This window comes from Polypterus senegalus, chromosome 3 (genome assembly GCF_016835505.1).
Source record: "Polypterus senegalus isolate Bchr_013 chromosome 3, ASM1683550v1, whole genome shotgun sequence".
Lineage (NCBI taxonomy): Eukaryota > Metazoa > Chordata > Cladistia > Polypteriformes > Polypteridae > Polypterus > Polypterus senegalus.
The window spans coordinates 153,549,792-153,573,269 of record NC_053156.1 but is presented as its reverse complement, the minus strand read 5'-3'; the positions used below and the strand labels follow the sequence as shown (position 1 = coordinate 153,573,269).

The window sequence follows — 23,478 nt, the reverse complement described above, 5'->3', positions numbered from 1 at the left end:
ATTTAAATGAAGTTAGTTTTATCTGTATAATAAACATATTTTGCTGCATTTCATCTTAAAAATATCGTCATCATATGTAAATACACGCTTTATAAAGCGGCTCAGGTTGTGCAAGTTTATAGTGAGGTGATTTTACTTATAAGTACTAACAGTTCTACAAGGAGCACTTGATGAACTGATTGGTTGTGTTTTAGAGCTCTTGGGATGAAACTCTTTCTGAACCGTGAGGTCCGTACAGAAAAAGGTTTTGAAGCGTTTGTCATGTGAGAAGCCGTTCAAATAGGAAGCATGGCTAAGGCAGCGTGTGCTTGATGCTGTATACCCATAATTCTCTTTCCGATCAGCAGCTCTGAGTGGTGCAGTGAGATTAATATGGAAACAGATGATACGCTGTGGCAACCCCCAATGGGAGCATCTGAAAGAAGTAAAAAAAGGTGCAGTGAGAGTAACAACGCTAAAGCAGTTATGGTATTTGGAATAGTTTGACCATTCCATGGACCATTATATTGTTACTGGTTAATTACAATCGGATGCATTAAAGTAATAAACAATATGCGGTTAATTTCAGTGTATTTATAAAGCCGCGTCAGGGATGTGGATCTGAAAAAGAAAGGGTAACCACACAGGAACAGTAGCACTGCTTTGATGCTGGGTGCCGCCAGTCTGCAAAACTGAGCAGAGAACTTGTGTACGCCAGGGTATGAGGTACCGTGGAAATGTGCGTAGCTTTATGCCAAGTTTAGGTTTTATACATCGTGATTTGAGCATGGAAACATTCATACACACAGTTTATGCATGAGGCTCCTGGTGATTTCAGTAAATTAGAGATTGTAATGTACACTCTGTTTTGGATGTTTTGGACCATAGGCCATGTAAAGCTTTTATATATAAAAAGCAGGATTTCAAAATCATTTTTAGACTTAATGTGAAGCTACTGAAAAAGTGTTAGGAATTGGAAGTACTATACGTAGTCCTACTTCCCACTACTTATAGTAAAGGTCCTTCTAGCAGTATTTCTGCAAATAGAATGATTTCAATAACCTGTGGATAATGTATTTTACAGGGAGTGCAGAATTATTAGGCAAGTTGTATTTTTGAGGATTAATTTTAATATGGAACAAACACAGTGCTATCAGTCAATCCAAAATGTTGTTAAACCTGAAACCTGAATGTTTCACAACGGAAATGTGAGTGTGAACATCATCAGGGGAATACATATGTGCGCACAATTATTAGGCAACTATTAGTGTGCAGATTTATTATGCAACTAAAGGAAAAATGAAAATTTTCCCATCTCACTTGTTTATTTTCATCTTTTATAGTGAGTATAATAAACAAACACCTCAAAATTTACAAATAAACATCTATGACATTTCAAAAAAAATAAATCAATCAATCAATGACCAATATAGCCACCCTTCTTTCCAATAACAGTCATAAGCCTTTCCATTCATGGAGTCTGTCAGTTTCTTGATCTGTTGACGATCAGCTTTTTGTGGAGCAGTGACTACAGCCTCCCAGACACTCTTCAGAGAGGTGTATTGTTTTTCTCCCCCGTAAATCTAGCGTTTAAGAAGTGCCCACAAGTTCTCGATAGGGTTTAGGTCAGATGAGGAAGGGGGGCCATGTCATTATTCCTTCATCTTTAAGGCCTTTACTGGCTGGCCACGCAGTGGAGAACTTCGATGCAAGTGATGGAGCATTGGCCTGCATAAAAATCATGGTCTTTTTCCTGTATCACTGTTTGAAGAAAGTGTCTTCGAAAAACTGGCAGTAGGTTTGGGAGTTGATTTTGAGTTCATCTTCAATGCAAAAGGTCCAACTAGCTCATCTTTAAAAATACCAGCTCATACCAGTACCCCACCTCCACGTTGGAGTGGAGCTCTGTGCCCATTACTGATCCACAGGTCCATCCATCTGGTCCATCAAGAGTCACTCTCATCTCATCGGTCCATAAAACCTTTGAAAAAAATCTGTCTTCAGATATTTCTTGGCCCAGTTTTGACGTTTCAACTTATGTTACTTGTTCAGTGGTGGTTGGGTTTCAGCCCTCCTTACCTTGGCCATGTCTTTGAGCACTGAACACCTTGTACATCTGGGCACTCCAGGTAGGTTGCAGCTCTGGAATATGAAAGTACTGGAGGATAATGGGTTCCTGGTAGCTTCACGTTTGATTCTTCTCAAATCTTTGGCAGCTAATTTGCGTCTTTTGTTCTCAACACGTTTCTTGCAACCCTGTTGACTATTTGCAACAAAATGTTTGATGGTTCTGTGATCACACACCAATATCTTAGCAATTCCAAAAGTGCTGCATCCCTCTGAAAGACTTTTTACAATTTTTGACTTTTCAGAGTCAGTTAAATCTCTTTTTTGGCCCTGTTTGCCTGAGGAAAACTAGCTGCCTAATAATTCTGCACACCTTGATATAGGGTGTTGATCTCCTTAGGCCACACCCTCCCTCATTACACAAATACACATCACTTGACGTGCTTAAATCCAATAAGCATTCAAGTTAATTCAGCTTGGAGTTGGAATATACGCATTAAAAATGATGATATGGTCAAAATACTCACTTGCCTAATAATTGTGCACACAGTGTAGTATTCAATTTTACTATAACTGATGCATGAGGTAACTTCTGTTTCTCCTCCATAGTTAGACAAGTCTTAATTTTCCTATATTTTAACCTTGAAAAAAGCTGAAATGGTGCAAATCTAAAACGGTGAAATAGCACAACCTCTTTATTTCCAGGATTAATACAGAAATTGCAACAGTTCATTGATCATATAAACCATAAAATATCTGAATATGGCAGTCTGTACTGACTAAGTTTTCTTGACCTGGTTGAACTACATACTGTATATAAGATTAAAATGTAGTCTTTTTAAAATAAGAATAGATTGTTTAACTACAGATCTTTTTTACTTTGAAGCAAAATTGCTTTTCATTTTTTTCAATTTTGTCATTTTGTGTTTCCCTGCAAACTTAGCTGTTTTTTCCTAACCTTGTGTTATGTATGAATATTTGCTTTCAGGAAGTTATTGGATCCTGGTTTATCCCAATGTTCAAAACACTCTATGTTTCTGAACTTGTTGTTCAAGTCCCTGAAGGCTGATGTTGTCATTCGTCGAGTAAAGGCCTTTGTGAAAAGGTTGCTACAGATTACCTTTGGGCAGAATGCAGCTTTTGCCTGTGGAGCCTTATACCTGGTGTCTGAGCTGTTGAAGACTAAACCTGCTCTTCGCACATTTCTACAGGAGCATGCGGTAAGGAGTTAGTATAGCATTGCTGTTACAGTTGATTTTTAATCAATTCAAATACTACGTAACAATGGAAGTTAAGATTATGTCAGGATATTTTAGAATTTTTTCAGTTGATTAAAACGGTCCTTATGAAATTAAACTTCACAATAGAACTACCCACACTTCTCCCATGAAATTGGGCAAACAGAAGCAACCATATTGGATTTATTCTGAAAAGTGTATGCACATAGATTATACCGGGATATATACAGTACCCGTGATAATTTTTTATTTATATCGTGATGTAAATGTTTGTAAAAAAATCCAGTTCACTTTCTTGTATGATTTTCATAAAGAATCTCCAGCCTGTTAGAATTGCTTAGGTGTTGCTAGTAGCATATATGTTGTGTTCCATTTACCTCAGAAGTCAGATGTTGAAGCTGTGAATGACTTCATACTCGAGTTAACAGATTTCCAAATGTTTTACTGGAATGCAAAGACAGATCCTTCCAGGAAAACCTTTGTGCTTCCTCTTTCAGAATACAAACAGCCACTGAACAACTAAATACATATTTTATGCATCCATAACACACAAACACATGACACATAAACATGTCAACAGATAGAAATTGGACAATACTGTGTGCGTGACCGATGTAAACACAAAATGGACAGACATGTTAATAAAAAATATAATACTACAGCTTTTACTTCTGTTGATGTGCAGTGCAGCCATTTTGGATTTTGAGGTTGTGAGGCTCGCCCAACGTTCAGAGTAGATAATCCGACTTGTGTAGCCATTCCAGTTGAAACTTAAGAATTTCCCAGTTCAACCCAGCCTGTTTCAATTCTGTGTGTGGATCTATCTGCACAACATCTGATTGCATTTATATATTATGACCATGTTTACCAATACTAGAAACTAGCATAATGGTAAATGTGAATGGTGAATTCCCACTATCTTTACCTAGTATTTATCACCAGTCCCCAAAAGCATATATATTGAACTGTAGCTTTGCAGATAATTGTCCTTTTTTACTTAAAAATAAATAATGGGCTTAGGAATTGCATCTCATTTACTGCTAGTAGGTCAGTTTTCTGGGAGGTGCAATGGGGCAGTTATTAGTGCTGAGATCCCATATCTCAAGAATTTTGGATTTGAATCCAAGTTATGTGCATTTCTGGAGTTTGCATATTCTGTCTATATCTGAATGTTTTTTTTCTTGAGTTTCCTTCCCCATTCGGAATGCTATTTGAATAGGGACCTGTTCCATACAACTCTAAGCTTGGCACATCATTTGTATTGATGAATGAATGGATATTGCTGTGTTTGCTTTATATGCAATGGATGCAAAGAGCATTCATTCTTCCTTCACTTTTAGTAAATAGTATTGTGTTGTAGATTTTTTGCTCATCAATCTACACAATCTACAATGGAAAAGTGGAAACATGTTTTAAGAGCGGTTTGCAAATTTATTAAATATCAAAAATTGAAATCTCTCTTGTTTATATAAATATTTATACACTTAATTCAGTGCTTTATACAGGGTGGTCCAGATTTAATTATGCAGATCTAGATCATCTGGATAACTTTGATTTATGCAGGGACGATTCCAGTTCAGCGCGAAGACGATTCTTCGTGTCGTCAGTTCGCACACTTCTCGATGGTCCGGGATTTTTTGGGTGATTTTCTATGTAATAAACTTAAGTTTTATAGTGTAGTGAAAATTGCTTAATTAGATCTGGACCACCCTATAGGAGCCCTTTTGGCAGCAACTATGGCTTTGAGTCAAGAAACCTTCTGCCAAGCTTTGCACACCTTAATTTGGACAGTTTATCCCATTCTTCCTGGCAGATCCCCTCAAGCTCTGTTAGATTAGATGGGAGGTTTCTCCACAAATATTCTATGGAAAGTCTGGGCTTTGGTCGAGCCATTCAAATACAGTCGGAGACTGGTCCTGAAGCCACTCCAGCATCTCCCTGGTTGTGTGCTTTCGGTCACTGTAATGTCCTGGGGTGATATGCACTCTGGAGCAGGTTTTCTTCGAGGAACTCTCTGTATTGGCTCTATTCATTCTTCCCTCAATTCTGACTAGTCTCCCTGACCCTGCCACTGAGAAGCTCCTCCACAGCATTATGCTGGTATAGTTTTTAGTAGTCGGTATTTTCTCATCTGTGAATCAAATCAAAGTTGTTAAATTTCAGTGAAACAGCACAAGAGTCATGACAGCGACATCTTAACATTAGCACGCAACCAGTGAGTTAAAGTGGTAAAACAAGCTTAATGCTAATATGGCTTGGCTTACATTATGTCTCTCGTTTTAGCCATCAAAGCATAATATAATTCATGTGACTTAGGTAGCATACTGTAACATCTTAGCCTTTCTAAAATTATCTAATAGCTCAGAGTTATAGAAGAAAACTGTGATGTTGCCCATAACATCAGTAGCATTGCATAGCATGTAGGGAATAACTCCGGGACATCACTTACTGCATTCGGTCTAATTAAGCAGTTATGCCGTTTCTCTCTGCAGCATCTCTTTGTATTGCTTGGTGACAACGCAGCCCCTTACTTGGATCGAAAGCTCACGGAGATTGGGGGGAAAACCAGTACAGTGTGTACCACACTTGCACCCAATTAGAGCAGTGTAGATCGGGGTTAGACGGGAGCAACCCGCAACAGGGTCCGTGCAATTGACATTCAACTGAGGAGACTGGTGGAGTTGTTCTGCAGTTAAAGTGTTACATTAGTTGGAACAAGGACTTGTCAATCACAGTTTTTGGGGTCAGCTCTCTAGCAAGCGGCACTGTCTTTATGAACCTTGAAATAATGAAGTCTCAGTGAATTCTCTAGCAAGCAGCATTAGAATGGACACCTTCCCTTTTATGATTGCATATCAGTTTAAATATCTAGGGCAGGGCTATTCAATTACAAATTCAGTTGGGCCAGATTGCCAAACCAAGAAGGTTAGCTGGGCCAGTCATTTTAGCGGCAAAGCAGCTCGTAATGACAAATTTTAAAACCAACACAAATTTATTGAAAAACATAAGGTTTATTTGTTGTTTCTCTTTAAACTTTGGTCAATTTGCAGAGCAAAAGGTGCATACAAAAAGAGCTGAATTAACAGAATCTGAGGTAGCCCCTATTTTTTCCACTTACAAAAGAAAAAAAAACTGACCTAGGCTACGTATCTGACCTCTCTGATCACATAAAACAAAATAGTGCACAGTAGTAGGCTATTAGAAATAACAACTTGCACACATTTGACCCAGGAACATCTCAAAGTGCACAGTATTCACAACTATAACAACACTGAGGGAACATATTTTAAATCACCATGTGTGATTAGCCATGCCTCTGATACACATCCCACATTATATTGATGTATTGTAGGCTACAGTTACCCTGCTGACTTAGTGGGAGAAGTGACATTTTTTGTTTTGAACGAGAGCAGTGACTTTAGGCTCGTAATTTGTCAAGTTGTCAATGCAATTCAAGGCATTGGTGGAGAGTATGGTCAGTCAGGGAGCAACGAGAGTTGCTTTTTATGGAGTTCATGTGTGAAAAACTTGACTCACATGTATATGTTGATCCAAACATACTGAGCATGACGATCGCTACTTTCTTAATGTTAGGGAACTGATGTGCGTTGACATCAGTCCAAAACATTGCAGGCCCGTTAGTGGAAAGCTCCTGTGCCATGGTTACAGATGACTGCATGTCAACAAGTTCGCGTGTGAATTTCCCCTCGTCAATGGAAGGGACCAGTTTCTTAGCTCTGGCGGATAAGTCCCCTTCTATTGCAACAGTGAACGGGTCTCTGACAAAAACGGCCAACTCTGTGGGCAGATCAAGTCCATCCAATCAACCAGCAAAGTTATTTTTCAACATCCCAATGAAATCTGTCATCACATCCGTGATTTGTGCGGGGAATGAGATGCATTTGCGGAGTGTCGGAAAATGCAGCATTCGGCCTGTGCTCAAATCATTTGCGAAAAGGTCCAGTTTAACTTGGAATGCGCGTATCTGTTCCACAAGGTCGATGACAGTTTTGTCTCTGCCTTGTAGTCCCAAATTGAGATCGTTCAGTTGTTTGAATATGTCGCTCAGAAAGCAGGCATCGGCCATGAAGTTGTCGTCCAGTATGCGACTCAAGTGCGTTTCTGCCTTTTTTTGCTTGCTGCCGCAGAGGAAAGTTATGATCTCTTCTCTGAGACCGCAGAAACGCTCCAGTGCTTTGCCTTTGGACAGCCACGTCACGTCATTATGCAAAAGAAGGTCGTGGTGCTCAGCAGACATTTCTGACAGCAGCATGCGGAATAAGCGGTGTTGGAGGCTTGATGTGGAGCGAATAAAATTAATTATAGCCATAACGCTGTCCATTGTCGTTTTGAGGCCCCGCTTAGTTTTGCGCACAACACCGCCTGATGCACAATGCAGTGTAAGGAGATCAACTGAGGTGCAACAGCGGACCAACGGGCTGCCAAACCATTCACCTTCACTGTCATGGACGGAGCCCCATCTGTCACAAGCATGTACACACGTTTCATATCCAGACCACTGTCTTTAAAAAAGGCGGAAATTTTCCCAAAGACTATATCGCCAGTTGTGTGTCCTTCTAACGGCAGTAGGCCGAGCAGCTCCTCTCGGAAGCATTTGCCATCACAAAAATGGACATATATGCACAACTGAGCAGTATCAGTTTTGTCTGTGGACTCATCTACTGCTATAGACATAGTATCAGCTTTCATCAGGTCTCCTAACAGCGTTTCATACACATCTGCAGCAAGAATTTCAACCCTACGAATGTTTGAAGTATCTGACGGGGGTACAATTTTTATAGCAGATACCACGATCATTTGAATTTTATCGTCATTTATCACCTCATCCATGACAGCCAGCATACAGTCCTTCGCGGTTTCAGAGTCTGTGAATGGCCTTTTCTTTTTTGCCAGTATCCAGGAAACACGAAGGGATGCTGCAGTAGCTCTCTAGTGGGCTGTGAATGACTGCACCATGGTAGTACTGCTCCGGTTGTAAGATGCAATCAAACTCTGCACTTTTACAGCCCTCTCTTGAGATCCCTCTGGAAAATTGGTGCGAAAAGTGTGGTGTTTCTCAACATGATGCCTCCGCACATTGTAATCTTTAAATACTCCAACGCACTCATTACAAATTAAACAAATCGGTTTGGCGTTTGGATGTGGCGGAAAAATAAACAAGTATTTGTCAGTCCAGGCAGGGTTAAACTTATGGTTTTCATTGGCAATTTTACGTTTCAGTGTTGAGAAAGACACATTGATAGTAATCTAAGCTACTATCGGCACGCTCTGCATTGTTTGCGTGTTGCAGGCTACGGAATTTACGTAGGAATGCGCGTTTTTGGCAGGACCATAGACATAATAAATACTTTATATTAATATACTATATATTTATATTAATATAATATATATATTTATATTAAATTATATTAAATAACAATTTGTGAATAATATATATTAATTTATTATCTATGGGCGGAACTACGGGCCGGGCCACTCGGAGGTTGATTCTGGGCCGCATTTGGCCCGCGGGCCGCCAATTGAATAGCCCTGATCTAGGGTTTAACATCACAAGTAAATATAAAGCTCTTTTTTTTCAACAAAATTTTGCTGTTTGCATTGACAAAATTTAAACAAAATGTGCATAGATATGGTCTACCCTCCATCTTACTTTGCCCAGGAAAAGTAACACTATCAAGATGAATATCTTTCTTAAGCATCTGTTTCTATTTCAAAACCTTCCCATTTACATTGACAAATTATTTTTTTAAGAAATTCAATTCAATCATAACTTCATTTATTTAGAATTTGAAATATCCACACATCCAAAGGGAGATCCTACAGTTACTTAAATCAGAAGGTGGCATGGCCATTCCTAATTTTCAATTTTATTACTGGCCGGCAAACATACAAGCTATAAAAACCTGGACACCGACACAAATAGATGAACACACACTAGCTTGGTCTAAAATAGAAATGAAATCCTGCAGTAGTACTTTATATTCCTTGCTATGTACACTGGTAAATACAAGGTATCGTCAATTTACTAACAACCCAATTGTCCTTCATTCACTCAGAATATGGAACCAATGTAGGAAGTATTTCAAGATAGAGAAGCCTTTATCTGTAGCACATCTGAACGATAACCAGCTTTTTCCACGCTCTCAAATTTACATAGTTTTTAATGTTTGAAAAAACGTATGGGATATATAACCATTTTAAAGATCCCAAAGTACAGTGGGAAAAGGCTGTCTTACTCAAAATTTCAGAAAAGAAGTAGAAGGCAGGCATGTACAGAATTTACTGTAGCTGCATGTGCAAAGCGTTCAACTATTCAACTTAAAAAAAAATTTTATCAAGCACATCTGTCTAATTTAAAATTGTCCAAAATGTTTCCAGGGCAAGATCCAACCTGCAAACGTTACAGTCAAGCTCCAGCTTCACTAGGCCACTGATGTTATGTACTATTTGAAATTGGAAAAAATCTGATTCTCTCTTAGAGGATCTGCTCAAAACTTTTTTAAAACCTGACAGGATCTAATCAATAATATTTTAGAATAAGCACTTATATTGGGGAGAAAGACTCCTTTCCCTCAATACTACTCTCAAAAGTTTTACTTTGGCTGTTGGCCTTTCTCTCTTTCTCATGGATGGGGGTTGAATTGAATTTAGTTTTAAGTTTGACTTGATTGTATAGAATGTTACATGCTTTAAATAAATTCAATAAAAATTAAAAAATAAATAAATAGTGAAGTCTGAACATATTGTCGTGTCTGTGATTCTTGACCTTCAGATCTTGTAGACGACTGCGACATTCTTTGCAGTATAGCCCGCGTTAAATTGAAAATATTCAGAATTGATGATGCTCAGTATCGATCCTACCATTGCAGTTGCCCTCCAACACATTGATTAGTCCTGATAATTTATGTAGAAATGGAGTGCTTGGAGTATGTTAATGAAATGTAAAATTAAATGATGAAAAATAATGGTTGTGGTTATATACCAGGAGACTTTCTAAGTCATTTACTGTAAGTCAGAGTGAAGTTGAGTCGTGTTTGTGTTTTTTTTTTATTTTTTTATTTTTTTATTAATATTGTCAAGTAAGTCACTAAAGTTAGGACTTGGGTCTGACTTGAGTCAAGTCATGTGACTCAAGTCGCCCACTTCTGCTTAATAGTAAATCACTCATTATTTACGACATTTAATACTTTCACATATTTCCAAAGATTCACAGCCCCTCCGTATATATGAGAGACTGGCAGCATCCCGGGATTTGTTATTTTCATGACATGCCTTTTAATATTTCATCCTGTTTTAAATCTCAACAGTTTTCAGTACTGCAGAGTCAGAACACGGAAGTTAAGAAACAAAGACTGCATAAAGATTAACTAAATGTCTTTAATCATCTTATTTCACAAAAAAAAAAAAAGTTCTGCTTTTATTAAGCCCATTAATTAAGTAGTATTGAAGTATAAATTTCTGAAAAGTATTACACTGTTAGAATAATCTGATAGTATCACCCTCATTGGGTACAAAATAAACATGTGAAACCAAAAATTCTTTTGGTTATATTTCATACGCATAGTTTCTTATCTATTGATCTTCCTTGCCTTTTTAAATTTGAACATTTTGTTTAAAGAAATTAAGACAATCTCTATAGATATTAGGTACTTTACATTTTATATAGATGTAAACACGTTATTAAAGAAATAAAATAATTGAATAATTAACTCTACAGTGCATCTGGAAAGTATTCACAGCGCATCACTTTTTCCACATTTTGTTATGTTACAGCCTTATTCCAAAATGGATTAAATTCATTTTTTCCTTCTACAGACAACACCCCATAATGACAACGTGAAAAAAATTTACTTGATTTTTGCAAATTTGTTAAAAATAAAAAAATTGAGAAAGCACATGTACATAAGTATTCCCAGCCTTTGCCATGAATCTCAAAATTGAGCCCAGGTGCATCCTGTTTCCCCTGATCATCCTTGAGATGTTTGTGCAGCTTAATTGGAGTCCACCTGTGGTAAATTCAGTTGATTGGACATGATTTGGAAACGCACACACCTGTCTATATAAGGTCCCACAGTTGACAGTTCATGTCAGAGCACAAACCAAGCATGAAGTCAAAGGAGTGATGCGCTGTGAATACTTTCCGGATGCACTGTATATCAGCACTACTTTAAATTGTTTCAGTGATAGACATAATGAACAAAGAAACATAGGTATTCATATATTAAATGATTTCTGAATATTGTGTTTCCCTTATACACATTTCTCAGAGAAACTGAACTTTCATTTTTGTTCATAAATATTCTTTTCTACCCACCTTTATACATTTTCATTTGTTATTGGGGCTATAATCAGGAATCTGATGATGAAGAGAAGTTTGAAGACATAGATGATGAAGAGGAGGAGGAAGAGTTCACAGATGTGGATAAAGAGATGCATAGAGATGATGATAAACCAACAGATCCAAATTGTGTCAAGCCAGCCATTTCTTGGTTACATCATAAAAACATGGAAGGTATATTTGTTTTATGTTTGTTTTGTAAACCTTTTATGGGATGTTACAATACAGGTTATACTGTATTTGGAAGACATGTAAACATTCTAGGGAATGCCTTCCTTGAATGTCTAACAAATATGTAAATTATAGTTAAACTGCAGACCTTTACAATTTTAATATATTTTTCAGATTTAATCACACATCCATAGTTTAAATAATTTAAATAGTCCAGTACTTGAATGGCATATGTATAAGAAATCTATTTTAGTACTGATTATTTCATACATTTATTAGAATTTGTTGATCACATTGTACTTTATATTTGAAAACTTGTATTTCCGCAATTTTTTTCATTTTTAAACAGATCACAAGTCTTTTACAGTCAATAGAAATGATATTGGTAAATTCCAAATTGCAAAGTTAAATGTCCTTAATAATTACCATATCCCTTTTCCATACTTGTATTTTATCTACTTTATTTTATTTTATTTTTTCTTTCAGTATTATATGTTAATAAACAACTTGCTGACATGTTGCATTTTCTGTCCAGTAGTCAGTTTCAAATTACACTTTTTCCCACAGTGGGGAAATAAATATGTACATTGGTGTAGTCACAAAATTCAGTGAAAAGATAGTTGGGTTTGGGCAGTTTGTTATTAGATTGTTTCACTATACAATTTTATTCTCTCTTTTAAAATTGGCTTTAATGCTGATTCTTACAGGTGTAAAAAATGTACAGTGCTATGATCCTTTACACAGGAATCCATTATACTGTGGAGCTGATAAATCAAATCTTTGGGAGCTTAATGAGGTAGGATATGTGAGCATCTTTGCTTTTCATTTTCAGATTGTATTAACCCTGAACCAGTAAACAGAGTTTAGTCCTACTGTATAAAAATTTGACTAGTAAATTATTTATTTTGCTTTTCTTTTACCCCATCTTGCACACCAATAAAACAGTAATAAGTTTTGATGTATTCAATCAGATTGTTATATCGCCATATTATAATTTGCTTTCTTTTATTTGAGGTTGGTATGGTGGCTTCATCTCCCTTCTACACTGATTTAATTGTTGAATATGATGGTTTTGTGTTTATATTGCATATGTATTAAATGTTTGTCAGTTTCTCACAAACAGTTGCAAAATTGTAGGTTAAAGCTACAATATTATGTGACTGCATTTGTCCAATGCATGTGGGATCATATGTGATTTGTGTTTCCAGAGATGAACTGCCATCCTTCCTGTTTCAGTTTTTGCCTTGTACCATTTACTGCAAAAGTAGGATTGCACAATAAGCAATGGGACAATAGTTATTTTTATTCTCTTTTATCAGCTGTTAGCATGAGTTGAGTTTTTCCATCTTCCTACTGCCAGGGCCCCCTGTTACCCATTAACACAGTTGCTATAACATTCTCTTCCTGTGATAAATGATCTGTTTAGAGCTTACCAACAAAATCAATTCTGCAGTCCCTCTTCATTTCTGATCTACATTGGATATAAAAGTCTACACATCCCTGTCAAAATCACAGATTTTGTGTAATAAAATAATGAAACCAAGATAAATCCTGTCAGAACTTAATGCAACTTTGCAAAATTGCAACAATCTATGCAAAGAAGGTGAAAACAAATCAAACTGTTTAGTGAAAAAGAAAAAAAATAATACAAAATCCTGTTTGCACTAGTGTGCACACCCATTAATAATTAAGGATGTTGCTGTGTTCAGAATCAACCAATCGCAAGAAGTCGCATCTCAAATAGTAGTTGGTATACAACAACATTTATTTATATAGCACATTTTCATACAAAAAGTAGCTCAAAGTGCTTTACATAATGAAGAACAGAAAAATAAAAGACACAGTAAGAAAAAAATAAGTCAACATTAAGTAACATAGAATAAGAGTAAGGTCCAATGGCCAGGGTAGACAGAAAAAACAAAACAAAAAAAAAACTCCACACGGCTGGAGAAAAAAATAAAATCTGTAGGGATTCCAGACCATTAGACTGCCCAGTCCCCTCTGGGCATTCTACCTAACATAAATGAAACGGTCCTCTTTGGATTTAGGGCTCTCACTGAAGGACTTGATGATGATGCTCACGTAGACTTCTGCCTTTTAATCCATCCATCATTGTTGGAGCATCATGATGCTTTGAGTAGGTGGTGGTGGCGCAGGCTGCCACCAGAAAGAAACCGGAAAAAGAAACAGAAGAGAGAGTAGGGGTCAGTATGGATTTTAGAGCCACCATGAATAGTTACTCTGTATGTTCAATGCATCATAATATCAGGATTAAGTTAAAGTGAAGTTATGAAAAGGCCATGTTAAAGTAATGTGTTTTCAGCAGTGTTTTAAAGTGCTCTACTGTATTAGCGTGGCGAATTCCTATTGGCAGGCTTTTCCAGATTTTAGGTGCATAACAACAGAAGGCCGCCTCACAACTTTTAAGTTTTGTTCTTGGAATTCTAAGGAGATACTTATTTGGGGATCTGAGGTTACGATTTGGAATATAAGGTGTCAGACATTCCGATATATAAGATGGGGCGAGATTTATTTAAAGCTTTATAAACCATAGCAGAATTTTAAAGTCAATCCTGAATGACACAGGTAACCAGTGTAGTGACATCAAAACTGGAAAAATGTGCTCGGATTTTTTTTTCAATTCAACGATTTTATGTCTTTTTTGGGTAGTCCTGAGAGGCGTGCGTTACAGTAATCTAGTCGACTAAAAACAAATGTGTGAACTAAGTTCTCAGCATCTTTCAGTGATATAAGAGGTCTAACTTTAGCTATATTTCTTAAGTGAAAAAATGCTGTCCTAGTGATCTGATTAATATGCGATTATTCCGAGACGTTCGTGAACCGAGGTTCCACTGTATTTACTGTTTTTAGTAGTGAGCTGCTCTTATTGTTAATATTATACAGTACACTCATACATTTGGTTTCCGTCTGTAACAGACCGTGTACATTTATAGTACTGTACTTGTAAAAGTTACCTTTTTTTTTTTTTTTTTTCCCCTTCACCTTAATTCTTTCAGTCACGATCACGATACATACTACCGCCCTAGGGATCTGACGCTGTTAGTTTTTATTTGAAACTGGATATAACTGTAGATGTGAGTAGTGTTTTGAGGCAATGGAACTGGACATTCTCTGATCTGGAGGGATAAAAGCTGACACAGAAACGCAGGCGAATCTGCCTTCTTTATATTTCACCGTCACTTTATTTATTTTTTTTTTTATTCAGTTTTTTTTTTTGAGTGTTCCTGCTTACGCAGAATTAGTGTGCACCTTATGGTTTATGATGTCAAAAAAAAAAAAAACAGACGTAGGTATATATGATATTTAGAATTATTCATTTTATGACCTTTTATGAGGTCAGTTCAGCGCTATATGCTGTCAAGGATGCCAGGGGCAACGACCCGGCCAGGACGCCTTCAGGGACCCGAAGTGGGCGTGCGGGCCGCCATCCTGGTTGCTTTGCGGGCCACAGGTAGAGGGGCTTGCAAGCCCAACCCTGTAGGGACCCGTGGTCACCGCCAGGGGACGCCCCAATTCCTTGAGGACCCTGGACCTCAGCACTTCCGCCACACCAGGAAGTGCTGAGGGGAAGAAGAAGAGGACCCCCGGAGAGCTTCCGGGAGAACCGCCGGCATTTCCGCCACACTGGGGCGTGTCCGGGGGGAATGCCGGGAAACACCTGGAGCTCATCTGGGATTATGTAAAAGGGGCCGTCTCCCTTCATTCAGGACTGGAGTCGGGTGGAAGCAGGACGAGACAGAAGAGAGTGTGGAGGCGGCCCGAAGAGAAGGCATTGTGTGGCCAGGACTGTGTTGGGGTTTGTGTGGCACTTGAGTATTGTAAATATTGTATATAGTAAACGTGTGGTGGTGATTAACAACATGTCCACCTGTCTGTGTCTGGGCCGGGTCCACAATGCATAAATCAAATGTTAACAGTTCACACATATGCAAGGACAGTCCTTCCTACATTTACGACGTGTACCTGTTGCAAAGTGCATACTTCTCTCTATGCTGTGGTTTCTACTACACACCTGAAATAAAGACAATATATGTGACATTTTAAAGAAATCATTTTATGACCTGAATAGTACCAATCAGAAAACATCATAACACCAATGCAATATTTGAAAATGAGCAGCGTCAGATCGGGGGTGAATTTACGCTGGTGCTGTTACCTAGAATCAGATCGGGGGTGGTGGGGGGCTTGTTAGAGCATGATCATCATTGAGAAAATAAAACTGAAAAAAGCAAACTTTTACATGTCCCATATATTTGCCTTTCTTTTTTTTTCTTCGTGCTGCAGGAACCGTCCTTCCTACATTTACGACGTATGTACCTGTCGCAATGCGCACACTTTTCTCTATACTATGGTTTCAATTACATTAAAAGGGCACTTGTCACTGACTCAGTTTACTTTCCTGGGGAAGCGGCTGTCTTGGAACAGAAGCTTGTCGATGTTGCATCCTCTTTTTCTTTTTCCATCGCCTTTTCTAGTAAAATGTGACGACGAAGTTCCTCTGCAATACGAGCCATGAACACTGTTCTTTTCACAGTGGCCCCCATGCATGCCTTGCACGGTGCATGTGCGCTGATCCTGCTGCACTGAATAAGCTCACGCCTTCTGGTGCACGATATCGACGCAGAACGGAGAGAAAAAGAGACAAATATATGGGACATTGGGTGTAATGTCCCATATATACCCTAGGGTATGTATCGTGATCATGACTAAGAGAATTAGGGTGGAAAAAAAATGGTAACTTTTACAAGTACGTACTATAAATGTACACGGTCTGTTACAGACTCAAACCAAATGTATGTGTGTACTGTATAATATTAACAACAAGAGCAGCTCACTACTGAAAACCGTAAATATAGGAGACCGTCAGGATCGAACCGGGGACTCTTGATTATAAGTCGGTAAATCTTACCACTTCTCCATGGAAGCGTCCTTGAACCTTTTGTAAAAGTGTTTATTTGATCGTTGGACTTCAGGCTTCACACATTCAATAGTTTATGCCAACATTTTGTAATATTTATTACTAAAATATGAAAAAGTTTGTTTTAACAATGTGTTTACACAGATTACTGTAGAAACGGAACACACACGAAATGCATGTGTTCCAAATAACTATCTATTTCCACTCTAAAACTCCAGCACTTCACTCCCAGATAATCAAACAAGGCATGAGCTGGGAGAAGCTTTGTGAACTTTCTGCGACGGTGGGGGGATGGAATAGCAGGCTGCTTGTCTTAAGCAGAAGGAGTTTTAGGATGAACTGGACGAGATTTTGAAACACGTATTACTTGCTTTACTTATAAACAATTTATAAACATGGTTGCTTGCAAGAAACAATTATCAGCTGTTGGTGCAAAAAGTATAACGAACATACAGGTGGATAAATCGGTAGTCTGGTCACCTTGGACTACCAGGTTTTATTTCCTGATTTTTAAAGCCTGGCAACTGTCTGAAGTTTTGAATATTTGGTTCATGCATTATTTTCCATATCAAAATCATTTTAATAAAAACAAAAGACCGAATTCTTCATGTACTATCTTAACTTTGATTGCTTTTAAAGACGATTACTTATAGTATGCCTGACTGGCATAACCTTCTTCTAAAGTGTGGTTTATACTTGACCTGGTTGCAAAGGTAGTGCAGCTAAAATGTCAGACGCAGTAACAAGTGCTGGGCTTTTACTGCTTGTTGTGCAACAACTTTTTGATCTGTGCAGTGATGCAGGTGTCACGTTGTGTACTTTAAATGGAGAATTCCAAGGAGAGGCTGGTTATGCGGATGCCAGAATAATGAAGGAAGGTCTGAGTATGACCCAATATATTATCAAAGTACAAGGAGGAAATGCAAAAATATTTGAAGTTCATCTCTTCATCGTGTATGTGACCTTCTCTTGAGAATATTGTACTCATTCTCCATTCACCACTCTTGGTTAATGGGTCAGCATGCACACACCCACTACTGAGCAATATACCGAATTTGTGCAGCAAGACCATAAAAGCAAGCAAGAGAAACAATATTATTAGTTGTAAAGCGACTGGGACAGTGAGGGCAAGAATGCCAAAGTTTAATCATATCCACTCGTCATTTATGGCAATTTTAAATAAAATAATTAATGTATACTTTGTTATGGATAAAAAAAAAGCAGGATAGGACATGGAAAACCATTCCACTACTGCTTCATTATCACCTACAAGTGAAATTAATTATAAAAAACTAGTGTTATGACAAAAATAAAAAGAAAATAACTTCTCGAATACTGGAAGAAGTTGTTGTTTTTTTATTTTTTGTTTTTTTTTTGTGAAATAGATACAGAGGATATTCAGCAAAGTAGCAATAGCTGCAGGGAGGGGATGTCATCATAACCAATTCAGAGAATTAACTGCACTGGATGCAGAGAGCATCCAAGAACTAAATATAAAAGTGGTCCTTAGTTTTCAAGAAAAAACTAATTTTATGATTGAAAAGGTGAGAAGCATTGTAACACTGGACTATTTGCTATTCTAGCCAGCCTACAGTATCTAACAAATGGTGATACAGTGCTTAGTCCTGTGGTGCCCCTTCCTATATGCAGATCACGCACTGTGCCGGGGTCCTTTGGGGGCTGAAGACCTCTGCAATTATGGAACTCCACTGGACAGCCAACTGGATTGCACATTTTTGTCACTTGTTTTACTTGACTTGAATCAGAAGCCCTCTCCCTCAACCCTAATCATAACCATAGTGTAACCCGGCATATCACAACCTCTTGAACAGAACAAAGCTCTAGAGGTTATTGTTGTTTCAGGAATCGTCAAATTAACACCGTTGACAGTCTCCTCTTGGGATAATTTTCCATTAATAATCGGAGAGATTGCTTCAAGTCATTTCCAGACAGGAGCACAGAAAACAAACAAAACAAAAAGTATGAAGAAGCAGCTTATGCTATACTAGTTGCAGGTGTATTTGGAAATCTAAATTTGTTTCTCTTCCAGTAAGATGTTACTTCAACTGCTACTACACTAAAGCAAGTAGTTTAATGGAGTAACAATAGCATTATGTGTAATAGTTTTGATATTGAGTGTTTAACAGATATTAATTGATGTTATAGTACCTAGCTGACAGGTTGTTGAGCATTATTTATAACCACCATGTAGACCTCTTAAAGACTGCTAATGTTAGTCGGCATGTTAAGTGTTCTGAGTGTTGTGGCATTGAGGACATGTTTGTAAATGTCACCAACACACAGGCTCTGTTACTTACCAGTTAGTTATTGGCTAGCTTTAAATGGCTCGATGGGACAGTTACTTATGTGATTTTATGTTAAATGATCAAAAGTGCCATTTTTGTAAAAACTGGTTAATAACGGGATATGATTAAGAAAAGCTTAATGAAAAAGTAATTTTTAAGGAGAAATACATTAATTTTGGTGTCTATAGAGTAGTTTCCAAGTTGGATAAAATTAATAACTATTTAACAACTTTTATCTGCCATTAACCTCCAATTGGTTTAACTTATAAAGTTTTTTTCCCCCCCCCAACAGCTTTCTAGACATTTCCATCCATCTGTTGCTCTTTTTGCCAGAACTATTTTACAGGTACGTTGAAAACAATTCCGTATTTTAAAAATACTCCTAATTATGTTATTTTAACTTTCCTTACAGTATATACTGTACATTTTTAAAACGTGAAGACAACAAGCAGTTTATTTAAAATCAGTGATGATGCCTCACAGATCCCGCCAATGACCACTGTCTGTGGAGAGTCTTTACATTCTCTTTTTGTCTGCTTTGTAGGCTTTCAGTGCCTTAAAGTGAACTAAGTCTATCTCTTGTATCTAGAAATTTCACAATCTTTGCAGATGTTTTAGTGTTTGTTATAGTTAAAAAAAAATTTGTTTTAACATTTGAGGAGTGTATAAGTGTGTGTGTGTGTGTGTGTGTGTGTGTGTGTGTGTTGCTGGCTGGGATTGGCTCCTGCAGACCCCCCGTGACCCTATAGTCAGGATATAACGTGTTGGATAATGGATATATAATATATAGTGGAAGAGGACCCGGACATAGACAGGCAGACACATTCAAATCACCCACAACACGTTTTTTATACATTACTAATATTTACAAGTACACACAAACCCCTACAAGTCCCCAAAGTCCAGGCCACTCAAATCAATGCCTTCTCCCTTCAGGCCACCTCCTTGCCTCCTCCAAGACCTTGTCCTTCTTTTCTCTCCCGACTCCAGCCAACGAACAAAGGGAGGCAACCCCTTTTATAATCACCCGGATGTGCTCCAGGTATCTCCCGGCAATCTTCCACTGGCTCTCCCCAGTGTGGCGGAAGTGCCTGCTGTGCAACCGGAAGCACACCGGGTGTCCCCGATCCTCTTCCCCCCGGGTGTGGCGGAAGTGCTGAGGTCCAAGGCTCCAAAGGCATTGGGGTACCCCCTGGCAGTGACCACGGGTCCATACAGGGTTGAGCTTCAAAGCTCTGTACCTCTGGCCTCCAAAGGCACCAGTGCGGTCACCCCCACGTGGTCTGGGGGAGGTGTGAGCCCTCCTCCATTCCTCCTGGGTGCCTCGGCCAATACCCCCTCACCACTAGATGGAGTCCTCCCTGCACATGGAGGGGCCCCAAATTCCCACAGGGCATCATGGACATTTGAGTTTTACTTCACAGCACCTGCTGGATACCGTGGGGGCTGCCAGGGAACGCTGAAGGGAGGCACAGGGAGTTGTATTTTCCATATAGCCTGGAAGTACTCCCTAGTCATGGGGACGGAAGAAATGAAGTACTTCCGGGCTGAAAAAAATGGAGAGTTCATCTGACCCAGAAGTGCTATAGAATTACATGGACAGAAGCACTTCTGGGTCAAGGACTATAAAAGGACAATGGGAAAACCCAGCAGACTGAGCCGGAGTTGGGTGGGAGTGTGACGGAGCTGCTGGGAGTGGAGGACTGGTTATTGTTGATTTATTGTTATTGATTTTTGGAGTATTGTGGAGGTGCTTTGTGCACATTATTATAATAATAAATTAATTATTGGGACTTTTTACCTGATGTTTTGGCATGTTGTCTGCGGGTTCAGGGGTCAACAGCTACTGAGGCATATATATTAGTGATGCAACCATGTGCTGTTGGCATTTTTAGAGTTGCCCTGTACAACTTCATACCTTTCCAGTTTTTTCTGTTTACAGTGTGAGGACACTGTTGATTGACAGGTCATTTTGCATGAAAGCCAGTTAAAGGTCAGGTTTTTTTTGGAAATGAAAAGAAGTGTGTTAAGTGGCTGTCGCATCACTTCAAATAAAAAAAAAAAGTCACCCCATGCCAATTAAACAAAGCAAAAGTACATGAGGTACATCACCATTCACGAGAATGACAGTGAAATGGAGCAAAGAAGGTAGATAATGTATCTTGTTCATTTTTGTTGAGTTGTTTCGTCGTGTAGTGGGTGCGGCAGTGCACTGTACCAGTGCATGCACCCCAACTTGACTTGACTTGACTTGCTCCTTTTTGTACCATACAAGGAAAAAATTGTGCCACAGTAATTTTAATTTTTGCATTCTTTTCCTTCTGTTTTATATTCAATCGCCAATGTTTATAAAATAAAATCCAAACAAGTTGAGGTTCTTTTATAAATGCAGTACTGTGTATTAAATATAAATGTTGTTAGGAACATGGTATGTTAATTTCTATTGCTCTAATTTCTTTTGAACCACATTTCTAGATTTATTCTTTTTTTTTTTTTTTTTCCTTTTCCTTTATCCCAGGGTGACTTTATCCAATACTCTGGTGATCCTTTGCATGACTTTACTCTCATACGGTTTTTGGATCGGTTTGTATTCAGGAATCCTAAACAAAATCGTGGCAAAGGTATGAAGGCTTGTTTATTGTAAGCTGTTTTATTAACAATTGTTGATATAAATTAGTAGATTGCCTTGTTGAAAGAAGAACAAACTTGTTTTCAAAAAGTGCTTCTAATCAAAGAAAAGGCAATTGAAACAGCAACATTTCAGAATTCTACTATGCATCGTTTCTGATATTCTACAAATGTAGGCTTCCTGATTATTTTTGTTTTTCATTTTTTTCATTTTGCAATATGTCACACTATCTCCCAGAATATGTCACATTATTCAATAAAATGCACAGTAACAGTCATTCTATATTAAGTGCACAGTAGATTGCATTTAAAGTGCATTTTGAAGTCTATTTTAAAGTGAATTATTTTCCTTGCATCACTTCCATCTTGCATTTTAAAACTGGTAAAGTAGTAACACATAATAAATATACAGTCATGCCCCGATTTATGGCCAACCAAGTTGAGGTGATTCATGCCTATTTGTAAATGTATATTTTAACTTGCTTTTAAAATCATTATGACTGGTGTCCTTAATGGGTCCTGTGGTGGACTGGTGTCCTATCCAGGGCTGTTTCCTCTCCTCTGCTCAGTACTGCTTGGAGAGTCTCCAGCCCTTGCTATGTGCCCCTGAGTTGGATTAAGTGGGCTTGTGAATTTTATATAATACTACACTGTCTTCAATAATGACGGAAAAAAAACTTGTATCTAGTATCTGAATGACAATTTTAAATGTAGACCTAGATTTAGTTATAGTACAATATGTTATTTAAAAAAAATCTTATACTAAGATTTTATTGGTTATATGTGACTAAAAATAAAATTGTGGAGCACCCATAAAAGAAATAATTTAATTCAATTAATATGCATAGATTCATTAAAGTGAAATTTCTAAACCGCTTAACTATGGAAAGAAAGTGACACATCATATTAAAGTTGATTAAGTATGCAGGACAATGGTTATAAGTGGAGAAATTTTCAAATTTATTCATATTGAAATAATTTGACAAATCTTCAATATCGATCAAAAATTTTTTTTTTAATTGTCTACATTTGTCTTGAACATTAGACTGTTTGAAAGTCCAACACACACATCTGTCAAAACCAATGAAATATTGCATTGTCACTGGAGATCAGCATGCATGCAAAGTTGCGTAGCCACATTAGGTGTCTCATTTCTCTTCAGAAGAGCCCTCATAGATCTCAATGTAGATAAAATATGGTGTTAGGAATATTATAAGAAGTGTTCATTCATTCTTTTTATGCATTGCTGTGTAGATTACGAAGACACTAGTTTCTCACACTAAGTTTTAATTATAAGTAGTATTATGTGTAATTAAATTGTATTTGTTATGTAATTGGGATTTTCTGCTTTATTGTATTCAAGAATATATAATATTCTAAAGGTATTTTCAGAATTGTTACTTTTTTTTTTATTTGTTTACATATTTTAGAATTCCTGTGAGTAAAATTACATAAGCTGATATTAATACATTTGCATTTCACCATTTTTCATAGAAAATACTGATAGCATTGTTATGAAACCTAAACAGAAGCTGTCCATGAGTAATGTACGCTCCTTACCTGGTAAGTTTCTTTTTCATTTAAAAGTTATAAATATTGTTCTGTGTTTTCATTATACATCTGACTTTCATATGTACTACTAAGCAATAATTACATTCTGCTATGTAAATTAATGCTATTTCATCATAGACATGTGTATGTCAATGAGGTATTTTTGTAGATAGACTGATTAGTATGTTTTCTGAATTCTTGAGAAAGAACTTATGTACAGTATAATATTACCTACAATGG

At 37.6% G+C, this 23,478-nt stretch overlaps 1 protein-coding gene across 1 annotated transcript in view; it reads left to right on the top strand.

Annotated features, from left to right (window-relative positions):
- cebpz (CCAAT enhancer binding protein zeta) overlaps positions 1-23,478 on the top strand; it is a 73,398-nt gene that overhangs the window by 8,645 nt on the left and 41,275 nt on the right. Inside the window, exons 3-8 of the mRNA XM_039748095.1 lie at positions 3,035-3,266; positions 11,658-11,817; positions 12,522-12,610; positions 19,352-19,405; positions 21,578-21,680; positions 23,182-23,250. Coding sequence (XP_039604029.1) covers positions 3,035-3,266; positions 11,658-11,817; positions 12,522-12,610; positions 19,352-19,405; positions 21,578-21,680; positions 23,182-23,250 — 707 coding nt within the window. The remainder of the gene's footprint in view (positions 1-3,034; positions 3,267-11,657; positions 11,818-12,521; positions 12,611-19,351; positions 19,406-21,577; positions 21,681-23,181; positions 23,251-23,478) is intronic.